The following is a 19,023-nucleotide window of genomic DNA, read 5'->3' on the forward strand; positions in this document are numbered from 1 at the left end:
CCTAGAACCATACCTGCCTACCCTCCAGGAATATCCAGAAGGCTCCCGAAAAAGCTGAAAGGTGGGCAAGTCCTCCAAATTGGCCCCAGCCTCCAGGGTCCTCCCCTCAGTGTTTTTTTTTTTGAGGACCAAATGATGCGATTTGAGACATTGTGGCCACTCCCCCCACTCTGCAGTGCCTGTATTACCTGCATTGCATCAGAGGGGGGGAACCTTCCTGCGATATCGCAAATGCCAAACTCCCACCCACGGGCTCATCCGGTGAGCCCCACCTCCAGTCCTGCCCCTTTTGTGGCACAGCTGCCGAGCCCGCCCTTATTTACTTGAGCTGGAATTGGTCAGGGCCAGTGTTCTCATCGGAGAACACTGGCACTGACCGTTCGCTCAGCGCTGACACATCACTGTGTACTGAGTGATCTAGCACTACTCAGAATGCCTCAGCATCTCCCCATGTGTCTGCCTCATTACAAGTAGGATCAGAATGTATCATATAATACCATTGTTTGACCATCTGTGCCCCAGCCCCTTGCACATGAGCTTGTAGAAACAGAATTCATTAAATAGCAATGTCATGTTGAACAATTCCAGGCTTAAATGTGCACGTTCCATGCAGATATCCATGTAACAGGCATCTATACCCTGTCACCACCATGGTCGGCATTAGAAATAATATTCATTTTATTGCTATTTTAAAAAGGGTGTGTGACTAGAGTCTGTGCAGATGACTGAACTTTATCATTGATCTCCGTCCATCTGCAAGGTCAACCGTTTTCACAGTAGACGAGGACAGAAAATCTTGTAGCCAACCAAATTATTGCTGTGCTCACAGCATCAGAGATAAGTATTGATCATGTAGGAGGCAGTGACCTGTCCACTCCTGTGATGAATTAATGAGGACAGGGCTACGCGTGACAGGGGCAGTGTCAGGAGGAGAACCGGGATGTAGACAAAGAAGCGGCAGCCACAAAACAGTGCTTACACACTGTACAATTGTGGGGTGTCTGCATTGGCAAATGCAAGTACACTTGCTGATGCCAGCGGGCAATGGCAGTGTGTGTGTGTGTGTGTGTGTGTGTGGGGGGGGGGGGGGGGGATGCTGCATTGTATTGCTCTTTTAAAAAATATTCTAACCTAACATTGCTTAAAGGAGATCAAAGTGGATTAAACACCAAAGACACACACGAATATTGCAGTCACTGCCTGAAGCAATGGAGGAGGTGCCTTTTCAGGACTGCAGCCCAGAGGCTGGTGCCTCCATTGTCTCCCATAGTTATGCCCAGGCTCGCTTCATTTGACACGGGTAACTATTCCCTAGCTCTCCACGTGGTTAGTACGTCTAGAAAATGTTGTGAAAACATGAAAAATCTTAAACACGTGTTGACCATTCACGTCGACCTTTTGAACCTTCCAACCTTAAACGCTGTCGACCTTTTGTCGATGTGTACGACGCTGGCATTTTTTGAGCAGATATTTTGAGGATCTCTCACAGCAACGTTGGCACTCAAAGGGTTAACACTAGTATGTGTGACTTTCTCTACATACACAGCCTAACTTGCTAGAAAACAAACAGCCACCAATAAATGTTATTATTCAAAGTTGGCCGCAGCTGTGTGACCCCCCTCCCTCTATAACACAAAGTCTATACGCTCACCTGTGATAATCTGCCACACCCATGATACGCCCATGGAGTACCTGTCCCAGTAACACTCCATGGAGAGCAAGCTGGGATCTGTATGATAATGAATGTGCCATTACTACCATAAGTTGCATATAGCGGCCCCAAGGCTTGCGTAGAGTGCTACAAATCACCAGACCCATACGCAGATGGAAATGCATGTAACTCGGAATCCATTCCCTTCAACATGACCCATTCCATTAGGTACAAAATGCTCTGCTCCTGGACTTCCCTCTTATTGTAGGATTACCATCACCTGTGGTGAAACGCCTTTCTCATCAATCAACTAGCTCACCACAGGCGATGGCAATCATACAGTGAGTTGAAAGTCCTGGAGCAGAGCATTTTTTAACTAACGGAATGGGTCATTTTGGGGGTGAATCCCACATAGGGTTACCACCTAGTCCCTTTAATTCCGGACACATGTTAATTACACAGGTTCTGTGGCAGTTTAAAATCAGGTGAAGTGGAGTCTTGAAGTCAGCCAGCCACAGAACCTGTGTAATTAATATGTGTCCGGAATTAAAGGGACTAGGTGGTAACCCTAATCCCACATTATTTAAATAGGGCCTCCAAATACACATCAGTCAGATCAGTGCAGGCTGCGCTGTGTAACAAAATAAAAAAATAATTGAAATAACGGCATCGGGTCTTCTCTTCACCTCTAATGACTACAAGCTCCCTCACCTCATCAAGATGTAGGCTTGCTGGGGTTTAAAAGGACTGCTGGGGTCTGCTTTACACAGAGTTTGCACAGTGTTTTCCTGTACGTTGTGTGATGCCTCTGAGTGTCTCTGGAAATCCACAACAACAGGAAGTTGCCCTGCTAGCCAATCAGCATCAGCAGAGGTAACCCGGGAAGGAGGGACATGTTCCTGCACCATTAATTTCCCAGTACCTAGGGAAGATCCTGGGAGCAAACCTGGTAGCTAGCAGGTATGAAATCCCAGGGCATGGGTCCTGGGACCCTTTCACACCAGCACTACACCTGGGTTGTTCCCGAGGCCAACCCGGGGACTTTGGCTGGTATGAATGGGGTATTAGTAGTTTAAAGGTCCCCTTTATGGTAGGCTTGTTGTATATGAGTCACAAGATAGGCCAGTAGTCCTCCAATCAGGTTACGGATACCCTGCACTAGTTAGGATGGGCTCATTACAATAGACTGTCGCCCATCCTTAGTATCAGGAAATGTGCATTAACATAACAGTATTGGGGGTTGTATGCGAGGTGAAAACAATGAACTGGGGCAGTGAAGGGCCAGGGTAGTGTACAGCCCAAACCAAGATCGTTATCCCGCAAGGCACATAAACAGATCGATAGCAAGAATGAGGTACCTTCTTTCAGGAGGCATTTTATAAGAGGTATTAGAGACAATTAAAAGTATACCTGTGGAATAATACATTTTGTCATACACAAGTAAAACGTGATCCCGTAGCTGCTTGTCCCAACCTAGACCTAAATCCCAGTGTGCACCTTGGGTCCTAGGTTACACAAACCCAGAGAGGGGTCCAAAATGTTGATTTATTTATTTAAAGAAATATAAATGCAAGTTAAGGTCTATACACACTGAGCATTTTACCCCTGCCCAGCCGTTTTCTCCGGGGTGGATGACTCGCCGTAGCAGGATGCTATGGAAAGCCGTCCACTCTGTCGCTCATCTGCTGGTAATACTGGCGGCCGGCAGCGATGATGCGGGAGCACGCAGCATTGCTCACCTCTCATCGCTGCCCCGTACACACTGAAAGCCGCCGCTCAGATGAGAAAAGTGAGCGGCTTTCACATTAAAAAGCAGCCCATGTTTTTGTACACACCCACAACCAAAATCATTTAAATGTACCCAGCACTGTCATAAAGGGATGGCCATAGGTGCAGTCACCATTGATAGTGATACTGCACCCAACCATCGATAGTAGCAAACTATGTGATGGATGACCATCAATAGTTTTAGATGGTTTTCTTTGACTGACTGGGCCAATCAGAACGTGGGGACGGGACTACACCCTGTGTCCCAGCTTCCTTGAAAAAATAAAAAACAACAACATTGGTTCTGCTGTGGAGTGAAACGATCTGGTTCTCCACCATCGATGGTAAAAGTATTCAGCATCGGCCATAAACCATTGATGATTTTTAATCATTGATGGTCATCCCTTCTGTCATTTGGATCTCTCATTCACTGGGTTGCTCTCTATGTATTATCGCCACCACTGAGGACAGTGTCCAGTGGCTTCAAACTCCAATTCCTTAATTCAAAGAGAGAGCTGGAAGGGGGATCTGGCGAAGCACTGTCTGAGGGCCAAGACATTTATGTTGGCCCAGTTGGCACATTCTACATTATCGGCCTGCAGTTGTCAGACAAGATTTTAACGCGAAGTTCCATAATACAGAATATTCCTGTGTTTCAGCCTGGTGACAGAGCCAGGCATTACCATCCTGAGAGTAAAAGTGCTAGGGAATTAGTGTACAAGAATACATGCAGTGTTCAATATCTCTACTTCTGTCAAGAGTTTGGAGTGGATTGATACACAAAGGTGCGGCAATGCACTGATTGGTCCAATAGCATTCAGTGCTACTTTTCCATTAATGGTACTGTTTTCCCCCGTCCGGCTGGCAGTGCACTCAGCTATGTATATAACGGAAATAGAGACTTCTATGTGAAATGCAAATTGCTTGCTGAGACTGTTCAGTCGTCCATCATCCGTAGTAGAGTGAACACTGCCGTGGAGTGCCAACACCTTTCCTCCGAGAGAGGAGCTGCTGCACACGAGACATCTGGCGTTATGGAGTTGTCCGGGCTGGCTTTGTGCGTGCTTTTGGCCTTCTCTTCATATGCAGGTGACGCAACGTCCAGACATAAGTATATTGTTCTCAATGAATTGACATGGGCATGGCACATCAAGAACACCAGTGTGGCCTGCGTCATGAGTCCGGGGTAGTTGTCCAGTGGTGAGGAGGCGCACGTAACAAGCACTCGCCATAATTAGGAGCTGCCGCGCCATCACCTGGGTCAGAGAAATGTGGTTATACTGTGTTTCTGTACACCTTATTCCACGAGGACACGCCTAACCACCCGTTGGCACTCCCAGCATACCTCAATATATTTTAAAGTTATAAAGATACAAACAGAATTAGGTGATGCTTAACCTATGCTTGTTCACTAGATAGGGCTACCTCTGAGCATCTGAAACAAAGGGGTGTATTCAATGCGGCCGGCGAGGGGGGTTAAACGGTGGGGATCGCTGAAAACATGCCGTTTAACCCCCGCGCCGGCCGCTCACTGTTTTTAATGTTCCAAGTGGGGAATCCTCCTTGGAGGACAGCGAATATTCCCTCAAACAGGCTTGTGGCTGATGCAGGGAGCACACTGCATTTAGTCGTGAGTCTCTCTGTTTTAGTGGCCGCACATGCCGTTTGACCCTCGCTCCAGAATCCTAGTGAGGGGGAAACAGCGTGTGCAGGGGGTCAGTTGAATACTGATCCTGCGAGGTGTGACAGCGAGCAATCGGCACCGCTCACTATCAAAGCTCACAGAAAGCATTGAAAACACCCCTTAAACCAACCTGTTAGTGACCAATCCTGGTTCCAGCATATCAGCTAGGGACTATTATACCCCTTTCACATGGCAAATGCCAGGTGGCTACCGGGATTTGGACACGGGGCCTTCCCGAGAGTTACCCAGCACTTGTGATGTTTTGCTGCCTACAGCAACCCGACATAATGCCGGGTCATTGCCGTCAGACGGGGTTGAGGTGAAGCATCATCAGGGAGCTTGGGACGAGGCACGCTTGGAGCTGACGCTGTCTCCAAGCGCTGCCTCCTCCATGGAGCTCGACCCGGGTTACCCTTTCAAACTGTGCAGCAACCCGTGTCTGACCCGGGATTAACCCTTCTTTTAACCCGGGTAGGAATGCCGGGTTGCGGACCCAGGAAATTAAAAAAGGCCCTTTCACACAGCACAGAGTCCCAGGTATATTTTTTGCGATGTGAAAGGGGTATGAGAAGTAAATGCAGGATCAGCAGGGCCGGATTACGCCTTGGTGGTGCCCAAAAGGGGGGCCCTGTTGGAGAAGTCGGTCAGCAGGTCGAAAATAAAAAGGTCTACAGTCAATAGGTTAATCACTTTTGGTCAACCTATAGCTTGTTATGTCGACCTTTTTCGGTGTTGACCTCTGGTCAACGTATGGCCTAATAGTGGTTAACCTATAGACTGTCAACTTTTTTTATTGTCGACCCTATGACCCATACCCCCTGTTGGAAGTTTGAGGGTTTATATTATCTCCCAACATGACCCATTCCAGAAGGGACAAATACTCTCTACCTGGACTTCATTCTTAATATATGATTGGTGTCACCTGTGCTGAACTATTTAAACTATAAGAAAGGTGCAAACATAACTTTATCTACTTGGGGGGATTTTGTCCCTCCTGGAATAGGTCATGTTGAGATTATGCATATTAATTGTAAACCAACGGGGTATATTATATTTAAACTAATAGTGTAATAATGCCCAGATGCTGATGTGAGGATGAGGAGAAGGTGGGATCCCTGAGTCACTTACAGCTCTCTTCACCCTCCTATGTATCTCTCTAATGGCTGGGAAGCTTCATTGGTAGCTAATGAAAGCTGATACTCCGGTGTCCCTGCCTGCACTGCATACTGTCCTGCTCACAGTGTGATTGACTGGTTCTGCTGCTGCATAAGAGGGACAGCTAGTGATGTCAGTGTGTTCTGGCCGGAGGGCACCCTGACAAAACCATTCATACAGGATATTACTGGAGAACCGCAAAGGCTATTTATATAGTTGGGGTTTCAACAGCACGCCCTGCCTAAAACTGTGGAAGGGCATGCTGGGAGGTGTAGTTCCACATGAATGGCCACATGCTCTATAGGTTTTCAGAATTGGTCATTCTGCTTCAAGTGTGAGTAATGTACCTGGAGTCAACGGTTGGCATTGCTTGTCATCTGCAGAGCAGCATGTCACGCAATCCCCCTCCTCCCCCCCCCCCATCTCCAGAGCAGCATTTCACGCAATCACCCTCCTTCCCCCCCATCTGCAGAGCAGCATGTCACGCAATCCCCCTCCTTCCCCCCCATCTGCAGAGTAGCTTGACACACACTTACCCCAATCTGCAGATTGTCACTCAATCCCCCCTTCCCCCCCATCTGAAGAGCAGATTGTCCCATGCTTGCCCCCATCTGCAGAGCTGCTTGTCACATGCTTGCCCACATCTGCAGAGCAGCTTGTCACTCGATTCCCCCCATCTGCAGAGCAGCTTGTCACATGCTTCCCCCCATCTGTCACTCAATCCCCCTCCTTCCCCCCATTTGCAGAGCAGATTGTAACACGCTTGCCCCCATCTGCAGAGCAGCTTGTCACATGCTTGCCCCCATCTGCAGAGCAGCTTGTCATTCATTCCCCCCTTCTCCCCATCTGCAGAGCAGCATGTCACACAATCCCCCATCTGCAGAGCAGCTTGTCACACAATCCCCCATCTGCAGAGCAGCTTGTCACACAATCCCATCTGCAGAGCAGCTTGTCACACAATCCCCCATCTGCAGAGCAGCATGTCACACAAGACCCCATCTGCAGAGCAGCTTGTCACACAATCCCCCATCTGCAGAGCAGCTTGTCACACAATCCCATCTGCAGAGCAGCTTGTCACACAATCCCCCATCTGCAGAGCAGCTTGTCACACAATCCCCCATCTGCAGAGCAGCTTGTCACACAATCCCCCATCTGCAGAGCAGCTTGTCACACTTGGCCATCACACTTTACCGTTCCCAATCCGCCTTTATGTGGATGGAAAAGTATGGAAAAAACATTTGAAATGGGGAAAATCGCGAAAAACCCATTTCAACCTTTTCACGTTTCAACATCCCACGTCAATATTTTGCTTGTGTTGACCTTTTGTCAAAGTGCACCTTGTATATGTCGACCTATTGACTGTCAATCTAGAGAGTGTTGACCTCTCATCCGGATACCCAGGGCAGTGCATAGGTGTACTCACTTCTGGTACATCCTGTAGGACAAGTGGGATCTTCTTACTGCACAGCACAGGCTTCTCCCTGGAGGCACTGGCCAGCAGGGGGCTCTCCTCTGTCGCCTGATTCTCATCACCCGCTTGGGCCAGCGTAGGATTTGCTGGAGTCTCTATGTAAATAAATAGCTGGTCCAAGCACTGCCTGAGATCATCCTGCACAAGACACAACAACAGTGTAATGCAGGTACATCGCCATATACCTATACAGCACACATTCATTATTCTTTAGAGTCTCAAACCCAACACCGCAGTACTGTGAGGCAGCAATGCTAACCATTACCCAAACTGTGCTGCCCAAACTAACCATTAAACCAACTGTGCTGCCCAACTAACCATTACACCAACTGTGCTGCCCAAACTAACCATTACCCGAACTGTGCTGCCCAAACTAACTATTATCCCAACTGTGCTGCCCAAACTAACTATTACACCAACTGTGCTGCCCAACTAACCATTACACCAACTGTGCTGCCCAAACTAACCATTACCCGAACTGTGCTGCCCAAACTAACTATTATCCTAACTGTGCTGCCCAACTAACCATTACACCAACTGTGCTGCCCAAACTAACCATTACCCGAACTGTGCTGCCCAAACTAACTATTATCCCAACTGTGCTGCCCAACTAACCATTACACCAACTGTGCTGCCCATTCTAACCATGACACTAACTGTGCTGCCCAAACTAACTATTATCCCAACTGTGCTGCCCAAACTATTATCCCAACTGTGCTGCCCAAACTATTATCCCAACTGTGCTGCCCAAACTATTATCCCAACTGTGCTGCCCAAATTAACCATTACACCAACTGTGCTGCTTAAACCAACTATTACCCCAACTGTGCTGCCCAAACTAACCATTACCCTAACTGTGCTGCCCAAACCAACCATTACACCAACTGCACTGCCCAAACTAACCATTACCCCAACTGTGCTGCCCAAACTAACCATTACCCCAACTGTGCTGCCCAAACTAACCATTACCCCTACTGTGCTGCCCAAACTAACCATTACCCCAACTGTGCTGCCCAAACTAACCATTACACCAACTGTGCTGCCCAAACCAACCATTACCCCAACTGTGCTGCCCAAACTAACCATTACCCCAACTGTGCTGCCCAAACTAACCATTACCCCAACTGTGCTGCCCAAACCAACCATTACCCCAACTGTGCTGCCCAAACTAACCATTACCCCAACTGTGCTGCCCAAAATAACCATTACCCCAACTGCGCTGCCCAAACTAACCATTACCCCAACTGTGCTGCCCAAACTAACCATTACCCCAACTGTGCTGCCCAAACTAACCATTACACCAACTGTGCTGCCCAAGCACAACAAAAATGATCAACTGCTTGTTTAGGGTATGGGGTCATAAGGTCGACATACATTAGGTTGATTACTAAAGGTCGACAGGGCTTAGGTCAACACATGAAATAGGTCGCATTGGCTAAGGTCGACAGGGCCAGAAGGTCGACACAAGCATTAGGTCTACAATGGTAAGGTCGATAGTTAAAAGGTCGACATGAGTTGTTCAAGTTTTTTTGTCCAAAATTTTGACGTAATTCGACAGGAACCCCATATCGGTGCATCGTGTCCCCTTGCATGGCTTGCTGTGCTCACCATGCTTCGGGCATATTCTCCCTCCACACCCTATTGGATGGTAGGGTTTGAAATAAAAAACATGAAAAACTCATGTCGCCCTTTTAAATGCCGACCTTCCCATTGTGGATCTAATGCTTGTGTCAACTTTCTGACCCTGTCGACCTTAGCCACGTCAACCTATTTCATGTGTCAACCTAATCCCTTTTGAACTTTAGTGGTCGACCTAATGTATGTCGACCTTCAAAAGGTGCGTACACACAGGTGAGATATATGGCTCAGTTTCACCTTTTCATCAGAGACCAGAGATGGTCGCTGATGAAAGGGAACCTCCGCCGGCGGTGCCGCAGAGGTAATCAGCTGGTAACCAGCGATTAGAATGGGGCTGAAAACGGGAGCGTGGCCGGGGCACGCTCCCATCACTGGCAATATGGTCGCCAGCGACCATATTTCCAGGGATTTCTGCCCCTATGGCACCCGTGTGTACACAGCTTTAGTGTCGACCTAGCAACCATATCCCCTACATAGGTCTCCCAGTATTTCCTTCTCACCTGATTCATGCCAGCCAAACGCTGGGAGAGTCTCTGGTGACAGCCCCAGAGGTGGAAGTAGACGAAGCACAGCTGGACACTGTTGTAAAGGAAAGGTTTTGTGCCCTGCTCGGGACACGTGATAAATGATTGGAAAGCCGGTATTGTCAAGAGCAGAACTGAGTTAGAACAAAATACATGTTCTGCCCAGATCATGCTTTTATAAAATTATTTTTATTTTAGGAATACTGAGAATTTTTTATTTTAAAAACACGCAGTTACAATAATTGAGTATAGCCAAACTATAGCCCTAAAGCTATTGTGAAACTACATGTCCCATCATGCCTTGCAACAGTTTTGCTTTTATGGAATGCTAAAACTATGACAAGGCATGCTGGAATGTGTAGTTTCACAACAGCTGGAGGACCATAGTGTGAGCAAACATAAGCTCATATCTGTGTCTGTTAGCTGTTTTCATGCAAGCTTATTGTCCGTGTAGCCTAGTAAATATTCTAGCTGATGTTTGAGCTGAATACTTGGCCAGTAGGGGAGCTGTTGCTTTGCAGTCTACAGAGGAGTCTAGGGCAGGGATGGGGAATCTTTGGCCCTCCAACTGTTGCTGAACTACACATCCCAGCATGCCCTGCTACAGTTTTACTATTTGGCCATGCTTAAACTGTTGCAGGGCATGCTGGGATGTGTAGTTCAACAACAGCTGGAGGGCCAAAGGCTTCCCATCCCTGGTCTATACAGTATGATGCTGCAACCTGTATGGATATAAGTGTATCTAGTCCTATGTGTCACATAAAAAAAAACAATTACATAGATTCAAGCAAAGGTTCCCAAATGTGGTCCTCAAGCACCCCAAAAGTCCAAGTTTTAAGGATATACATTTCTGAGCACAGATCGTTATATCAAAATGGATGAGGTACTAATGACGTCATCTTTGCTCAAGCATGGATATCATGAAAACCTGGACAGTTCGGTGTCATGAGGGCTAAGTTTGGGATCCAGTAGCCTCTCAATTTCATAAGAACCAATGATGTATGTTAACTATATTCTTAGTGCAACATAGGGGTACATTTACTAAGATAGGGGTTCTATTAAGATGTTGCCATCCTATCAGATTCTACTTCTTATTTATTTAGAACCTTCTAGAAGATCATAGATATAACCTGATTGGTTACTATGGGCAACATCTAGGGTTGCCACCTCATCCCTTTAATCCTGGAGACATATTAATTACACAGGTTCTGTGGCAGTTTTTTTTTTAAACAGCCATCAGACTTCATTCCAACTGTATTTTTTTAATCAGCCACAAAAAATGTGTAATTAATATGTCTCCAGGATTAAAGGGATGAGGTGGCAAACCTAGCAACATCCCATCTTCAATAGTAAATAGTAAACGTACCCTTTAGTGTTTCTTTATTTAGTAAATGTGCTTCCACACACACACACACACACCATTTGCCAGCCGGCAGTGTAAGGATACCGATGGAACACTGTGCCACCTCTTCGATCGATTACTGATTCCCAACAGGACATTGTATTCCATGAAAAGCTCATTGGCTGCCGCCAGTCGGATATCCGTATTGATATTGATCTAGCATGATGGACAGATGAATAGGTTAGTGCATAAGACGGGTAAGGGACATCCCAAGTCCTTATGTGATGCACTTTCCTGACCTTCTTTTGGTGTTGGTTGATGATTACGAGGACCATGACCGTGACCACAGCAGCAGCAAGAGTGACGGAGATGCTGGTCACCCAACTATGGCCGCTGGAGAACACCTGTGCCGTGAAGTAGAGATTGGTCCAAATGGAAGAATACATGATCTAGGAGAGTAAGGTTAGTGAAAACATCTTGCATTCCAATCCCAAGCTATCATATACCAGCACCTGCCAATAGCATTCAATAGACTGTACTCTCTTTCCCCTTACCCCCTGTCTCTCCCCATAGGGCAGGGCGGCATTGACCTGTTCGCTAGGCTGCGAGTATACGCAGCTTAGGGAACAGGTCTGAGTCGGGCAATAAGTGTTTGATAATGAACAGCTGAATAACACCAGTAAACCGATATAGGGCCAGATATATCACACTTCAAAAGTGATAAAATGGAGAGTGATAAACAACCAGCCAATCAGCTCTTACCGGTTATTTTTCAAAACCAGCCTGTAACATGGCAGGTAGGAGCCGATTGGCTGGCTCCATTTTCTCACTTTTTGAAGCTTGATACATCTGGCCCATTGAATGTTTAAATGGAACAAATGCAACTTCATTATGCTTTAAGCCTTAATAAGTTTTCACACCATGTCATACAAATCGCCTTTCTTCATTGCACTCCAGGGTATTTTCTCTAGAGCAATTACATTGCTCATTCTCCCAGCAGCTCACTCCTGTGTACACATGGCCCCCTCAATGATCTACTCCACCTTATCAACACTTATGACATTTTTACATATCTTTATACTTTAAGACTAAAATCCACAACCTGTCACCAAAAAAAATAAAACATTCACAAACTTTTATTTTAAACAAATTAGCACCCATCATTACATCTAACAACCTCAACCTTCTGGCTGTAACAGAAACATGGCCACCTCAGCCATTTCTGCATTTAATTCTGATGGATGTATCACACCTGGACCAGACTCCAGACATTCTCCTTCATGAAGTACAGCTCCAGGTAACTATTATGTTCCATGTAGGCCTAAATGTCAACCATGCAACTCTAAGTTAACAAGACACCTACAAGAGCTTTCACGTAAAGTTGAACATCAGTGGCATAAATCTTGTACTCCAAGGAACTACATATATAAGACTATCTTCCATCCCTATGGTAATGCCTTGGACACTGTTCATCAAACATGTTTCCAAACTCTCATATCTGCTCAAGATTCTAACCCTAACCTACGTGTTAATACACTTATATCACTTCCACATGATCACTTACTCAACCCACAAGCCACTATAAATGCACAGGACCTTGCTTACGTAAAGCTCTGTCGCCTGTGCTAAGCTTAGCCTTAACAAAAATCTGTAATTTCCCTCTCTCTACTGGTATTTTCCTTCACTGTTCTAGCATGCAAAGATAACTCCCATTCTGAGAAAACACAATTATGACCCAAACTGTCTCTCGTACTACCATCCCATATATCAGCTACCATGCCCCTCCAAGTTACTTAAGAGACTATTGGCCCCCCTTCAGTTAAGCTTTCATTGCCAACATTCCACAGACATCACTAGTGAATGATTCGGTTTTTCTAACTCCAAAGGCCATTAATCACTTATTTTTCATCCAGATCTCTTTTTTGCATTTGACACTGTTGATCATTCTCTTCTCATACAAACACTACAATCCCTAGGACTTCAGAACACAGCCCTTTCTTGGTTCTCATCCTACCTATCTAATCGCTCCTTCAGTGTTTGTTTCTCTGATCCCACCTCCTCTTCGCTACCTCTATCAGTTGGAGTACTGCAGGACTCAGCCTTAGGTCCTCTGCTTTTCTCAATCTACACCCCATCTCTTGGCAAGCTAATCAGGTATTTTGGACTTCTGTATAATTTTTCCAATCCTCCCTAGACTTGTAACCAGCTGTATTGGTCCGTGTCACTGCCATTTCATCTTGGATGTCATCTTGCCACCTCAAAAAGAAACTATCACAACTACAATCCAACCTGAAGGCATCTGCATGGCTAATCTTCCTCGTTAGACATTCATTTTGAGCAATGCCACCTGAAACATGTGACCTCGTCATGCACTCTACTAGCATGATCCAGAGTTCTAACAGGCACAGGAAGTCCAGGTTGTTGTTATACCGGATATAGTTTAACGGTGAATTGCAGTATTTGAGTATACCACCAAAGTCATGGAGATTCCATACTTACCAAGGCCAGGATCATCCCAAAACCTCGGGAGCTGAAGAAGATATATCTGTTTACCTCTGGGATGAGAGCAGGGATCTGTAGGGAGTCTCTGCACTGTTCCACAGGGACCTCAGAGGTAGAATAAGAGATCATGCTAAAGATTAAGCCTGATACATGCCTTATCAATATCTATCTGATCAATGGAATATCACACATAGTATTTGTCACTGTAAGCTAGTAATGTCTGATGTACCTGGATGCCACATTCCTGGAGGCTCTGGAGGCACTCCTCTGCATGCTTATCTCTTGATGTGTATGGCAGAACTGTCAGTAATCGTCCATTATAAAGACCTGCACAGAGGCAATGGACAAACAATAAATATCTGGGGTTGTACAATGTGCCTCAGAATTGGCAGCATTATCGAGGTAGTGGTTAACATTACTGCCTCACAGCCACTAGGTCAATTCTTGAACATGGCACTTTCTTTATGGAGTTGAAACAGAACTGAAACAGAAACAGCTGTGTAGGAGGCTTAAAACTGGATGAGGAACAGCCAAACTCTGCTACAAGGGGGAGGTTGTAGAAGACCGTTTCATGTCACAGTTCAATCATCACGGCAAGACTAAGCAGGACACAAGGTCCAAATGTAGCCATGCAAATGTAGCCGTCCTCCGTTATGACGTGTGTCACAGTCAAATTGAAAAATACATTATCCAGCAGCCAGGCACAGCCCAAACGGGGACTAGTGGCCATGATTTAACCACAATGAACATGACTACATTAGTAGTTATACTGCATCTGCAAGGTCTCTCCCAGGCAAAGATTTCAAGGCAGATTGAACAACCTTGAGGACCGTAGACACAGTGGTTGGTCAAGGAAACCTAGTGCATCAGATGAAAGACATGTCTTGCTTACTTCCCTTCGAAATAGGAAGATGTCCAGCAGAGTCCTCAGCTCAGAACTCACAGAAACCAGTGGGACCCAGTGTAAAAAAATGTATTATTTAAATAGCATGTGGTATCTAGGTATATTTCTTGTGGAAAATACCACTTGACAAACTGAATGTTTAAGTGGTATTCCTGAATAGGGAGGCGTGATGTACACCCAGTTATGAAAATGAAATGTTTCTATTTATACCCTACTCATGGGACAATACTTGTCAGTGTTTACTCTGACCCATAAGGCATATATCTGTTTATCTAGAGGTCTGTTTACTATAAACAGCAGGGGGTCATGCCTCAGATCCTCAGTCTAATGGTGCCCATACACTAGGGCGATATTGCATACAATCATTTGATTTCAACCAGATCTATGTGATAAATCGAAGGATTGTATGCAATCTAATGTAACACCCGACGTGATGCGCGGGCCCGCTGGTCAAATCTCGTGTTGATAGATCTTATGTTCTCCACATAATATTTATCAAATTGTATGAGCGGTCGCATGTGGCTTTTAACCACATGCGATCGCCCGCAATGAGATTGGTGTGCGTCAGGAGCCCTGGTGGTGGCCGGTGGTGTAGCGGAATGGGCGGCAGGTGAGTGATGCTAGATCGCTCATAGATCGCTCAGCACACAGCGATGTGTAAGCATTTTGTCCAATACACACGGAGCGATGTAGGGGCATTTTCTAAGCGAATGAGATCGCTTAGAAAATGCCCTCAAATCGCCCTGTGTGTACTATAGGCCCCTTGAAGGTGCATACATATGGTGCGATTTGAGCTTCCAATTTTGACTAAATAGAGTTCCCATGCCATCTGTACGCAATGCATCACAACTCTCACCTGAATTTAATGTGACCACTGGCTCGGAGCTGTCACTCCAAGGATCCACTCCCCCATCCTGCCCAGTCATCGTTCCATTAGTGGCTGCCAATAGCAGGACTGTTGTCAGGTATCTCAGGACTCATTTTTGCTTGGGTGGGTTACCTGTAATCGTACATGGTAATGGGAACACTAATCCATGGCCTATCACACATATTATTACAATCCCCCCCATAAAAAAAAACCACAAAACAATAGATTAACATTAACCTACTAGAGAGGAGGTGGAGAAGTTGGCTTCTAACTAGCATTTTAGAGAAATAGGGTGAGATTTAATAGGATGAGAGATTCAGGAAGTGAGAGATTTGGGAAGAAATCTCCAGGGTTTTTTTTAAAGCGGCAATTATTTACACTGCAAAACCATCTTGAAAAACGAAGTGTACTGTACATGATTGTCGCTTTAAAAAAACTGGAGATTTCTTCCCAAATCTCTCACTTTCTGAATCTCTCACTTTCTGAATCTCTCATCCTATTAAATCTCACCTTATACCTGATCAATGATAGCGAGTATCTGATTGGTTGCTACAGGCAACGACTCGATTTCTTAACCTAATGGTTTCAAAATAATAGTAGTCTACTGTTTTACAGGATCATTTGCCTATTAGGGAGTATAGGGGATATAAGTGTGGGTTTTCACAAGTGGAGAAGTTCCCATAGAAACCATATAGATTCTACTTTATTTATCTGGCAGCTTTTAGAAGATCTGATAGGTTGCTATGGATAACATTTCCTCAACTGAAAACCCACACCCTGCACCCCCCTCTTGCAACCTTTGCCCACCCAATTTGCACCACGATCTTGCACAAGAATGCTCGCTGCCCTGCGGAGGCAGGTGCCACACAGAATTGGCCAGGGGGGGGGAAACACCAGCAATTGAATTTCCTGATTAGGATTCTTATTATCTGATGTTAATACAGGTTGGATGTCCCCAGTATTGCCAGTTATATATCCTATCCCCAGTAGTGCTGTTACAGATGTCCGCAGTAGTGCTGTTACAGATGTCCCCAGTAGTGCTGTTACAGATGACCCCAGTAGTGCCAGTTATATATAATATTCCCAGTAGTGCTGTTACAGATATCCCCAGTAGTGACAGTTTTATATCATATCCCCAGAAGTGCTGTTACAGATGTCCCCAGTAGTGCTGTTACAGATGTCCCCAGTAGTACTGTTATATATCATATCCCCAGTAGTGCTGTTACAGATGTCCCCAGTAGTACTGTTACAGATGTCCCCAGTAGTGCCAGTTATATATCATATCCCCAGTAGTGCTGTTTCAGATGTCCTCAGTAGTGCTGTTACAGATGTCCCCAGTAGTGCCAGTTATATATCATATACCCAGTAGTGCTGTTACAGATGTCCCCAGTAGTGCTGTTACAGATGTCCCCAGTAGTGCCAGTTATAGATCATGTCCTCAGTAGTGCTGTTACACATGTCCCAAGTAGGTTTTTAGCAAAAAAAAAATTTCACTTTCTGGAATGTATGGTTTTCTGAATAATTTGGATACGGTATTTAATTTACTTTTTTTTTTTTTGCTAAACACCTACTTGGAACATTTGTAACACTACTAAGGACATGATATATAACTGGCCCTGTGGACATCTGTAACAGCACTACTGGGGACATCTGTAACAGCACTACTGAGGACATGGTATGTAACTGGCAATACTGGGGACATATGTAACAGCACTACTGGGGACATCTGTAACAGCACTACTGAGGACATGATATTTAACTGGCAATACTGGGGACATTTGTAACAGCACTACTGAGGACATGATATGTAACTGGCACTACTGGGGACATCTGAAACAGCACTACTGAGGACATGATGTAACTGGCACTACTGGGGACATCTGTAACTGGCACTACTGAGGACATGATATGTAACTGGCACTACTGGGGACATCTGTAACAGCACTACTGAGGACATGATATGTAACTGGCACTACTGGGGACATCTGTAACAGCACTACTGAGGACATGATATGTAACAGCACTACTGGGGACATCTGTAACAGCACTACTGAGGACATGATATGTAACTGGCACTACTGGGGACATCTGTAACAGCACTACTGAGGACATGATATGTAACAGCACTACTGGGGACATCTGTAACAGCACTACTGAGGACATGATATGTAACAGCACTACTGAGGACATGATATGTAACTGGCACTACTGTGGACATCTGTAACAGCACTACTGAGGACATGATATGTAACTGGCACTACTGGGGACATCTGTAACAGCACTACTGAGGACATCTGTAACAGCACTATTTAGGACATGATATATAGTAACTGGCACTAAATATCTGCAATAAAGTGATTGCTTGGCATTCAAATTCAGCATCTGAGATTGTACATAAACTTTGTTTCATGTTTTGAAATCTTGTGTTATGTACAAATAAAATGTATTTGTGTGTATTTCATGTGTTTGATGTGTTTATACAACATAAATGCAGGATACCACAAGATATATCATTGAAATATAAAAATATTCTAAAATACAGAATAATCCGTTATCCAAAATTCTTCCGGTCCCGAGCAATTTGGATAAGGGATACTCAACCAGTATCGCACCTCCATATAACACAGCATTTTATGAAAAATTCAGGAGGAGGAATAAAACAAGCTACAGGTCCATTCCAAGAAAATGTGAGCGCAAACGTCCCATGAGTAACAAAGGAAGACAGATAAGTTATTAGGACAGTCCTATGACTTTTCTAGTCTAGTATTATGAAGGAGACCCATAGTATTGAGGAGGGTGCTCCGGTACCACCTGGGTGTGCCCTACGTCAATACACAGACCTTACATTTAGATTAATAGAGCCTAGGTGAATAGTTCAGCATAAAGAAAGGGAGTTGTTCAGTGCATGCATTATCTATGGAGCTACAGCTAGATCTGCAGCTACCGTATAGACCTAAAGATAGGAGAAAGTTATGGGTTCTAGTTATGTAACAATAACCTGTTATAATGTCCTTCACTTACGTCTGGACAGAAGTGGGTTCCATCCACCTTGTAGGAGGGAAGTGTCAGTCCACAGGCAATTGTGTCAAATCACAAGACAGGAAATACACTTGCTGTGTATTTCTATATCTATATATACAGTAGTGTATAATTACAAATATGTGTGTGTGTCTTCCTGCTTGCACTTCACTGACAGGACTGCTGCAGCATTGCATAGCAGTCCCCTCCCCTAGTGGAAGCCAACACTACCCAGACTGCTAACCTGATCCCTCCCTGGGCTGTCCTCACAAGGTAACCCCCAGGCTCCTGAGCATGTGATAAGAGCGAGGGAGCGAGCAAGAGAGTGAGCTAGCGAGAAAGAGAGAGAGAGAGAGAGAGAGAGAGAGAGAGAGACGTCTCTCTCTTGGCATATGGCCAGCTCAGAGCACAAGTTGCAAAGGATTCTGGGTGCAGATAAAAGAGAATTAAATTGCTGAACTGCTATTTAATAGTGCTGACCAATTAACATCTGTTGTAA

General features: G+C 45.3%; 1 protein-coding gene across 1 annotated transcript; it reads right to left on the reverse strand.

Annotated features, from left to right (window-relative positions):
* Positions 1-2,979: 2,979 nt before the first annotated feature.
* Positions 2,980-18,994, reverse strand: TMEM268 (transmembrane protein 268). Its single transcript, XM_083158895.1, has 9 exons — positions 18,528-18,994; positions 15,495-15,638; positions 13,964-14,061; positions 13,732-13,839; positions 11,532-11,681; positions 11,338-11,448; positions 9,867-9,938; positions 7,681-7,866; positions 2,980-4,674 (listed from the first exon to the last, which is right to left on the reverse strand). Exons 2-9 carry the CDS (start codon positions 15,562-15,564, stop codon positions 4,498-4,500), a joined length of 972 nt encoding a protein of 323 aa, XP_083015021.1. The 5' UTR covers positions 15,565-15,638; positions 18,528-18,994; the 3' UTR covers positions 2,980-4,497.
* Between the last annotated feature and the right edge of the window lie 29 nt (positions 18,995-19,023).

This window comes from Crinia signifera, chromosome 9 (genome assembly GCF_055691185.1).
Source record: "Crinia signifera chromosome 9, ASM5569118v1, whole genome shotgun sequence".
In the NCBI taxonomy this organism is placed as follows: Eukaryota; Metazoa; Chordata; class Amphibia; order Anura; family Myobatrachidae; genus Crinia; species Crinia signifera.

Bases quoted from the DNA above. Each gene is read 5' to 3' on its own strand.
- TMEM268 (XM_083158895.1), bottom strand. From the start codon at position 15,564: ATGACTGGGCAGGATGGGGGAGTGGATCCTTGGAGTGACAGCTCCGAG. The intron at 11,449-11,531 runs GTCAGGAAAGTG...CCATCATGCTAG, and splicing joins TCAACCAACACCAAAAGAAG to ATCAATATCAATACGGATAT. The intron at 7,867-9,866 runs GTGAGAAGGAAA...TGTCTTGTGCAG, and splicing joins GTTTGGCTGGCATGAATCAG to GATGATCTCAGGCAGTGCTT.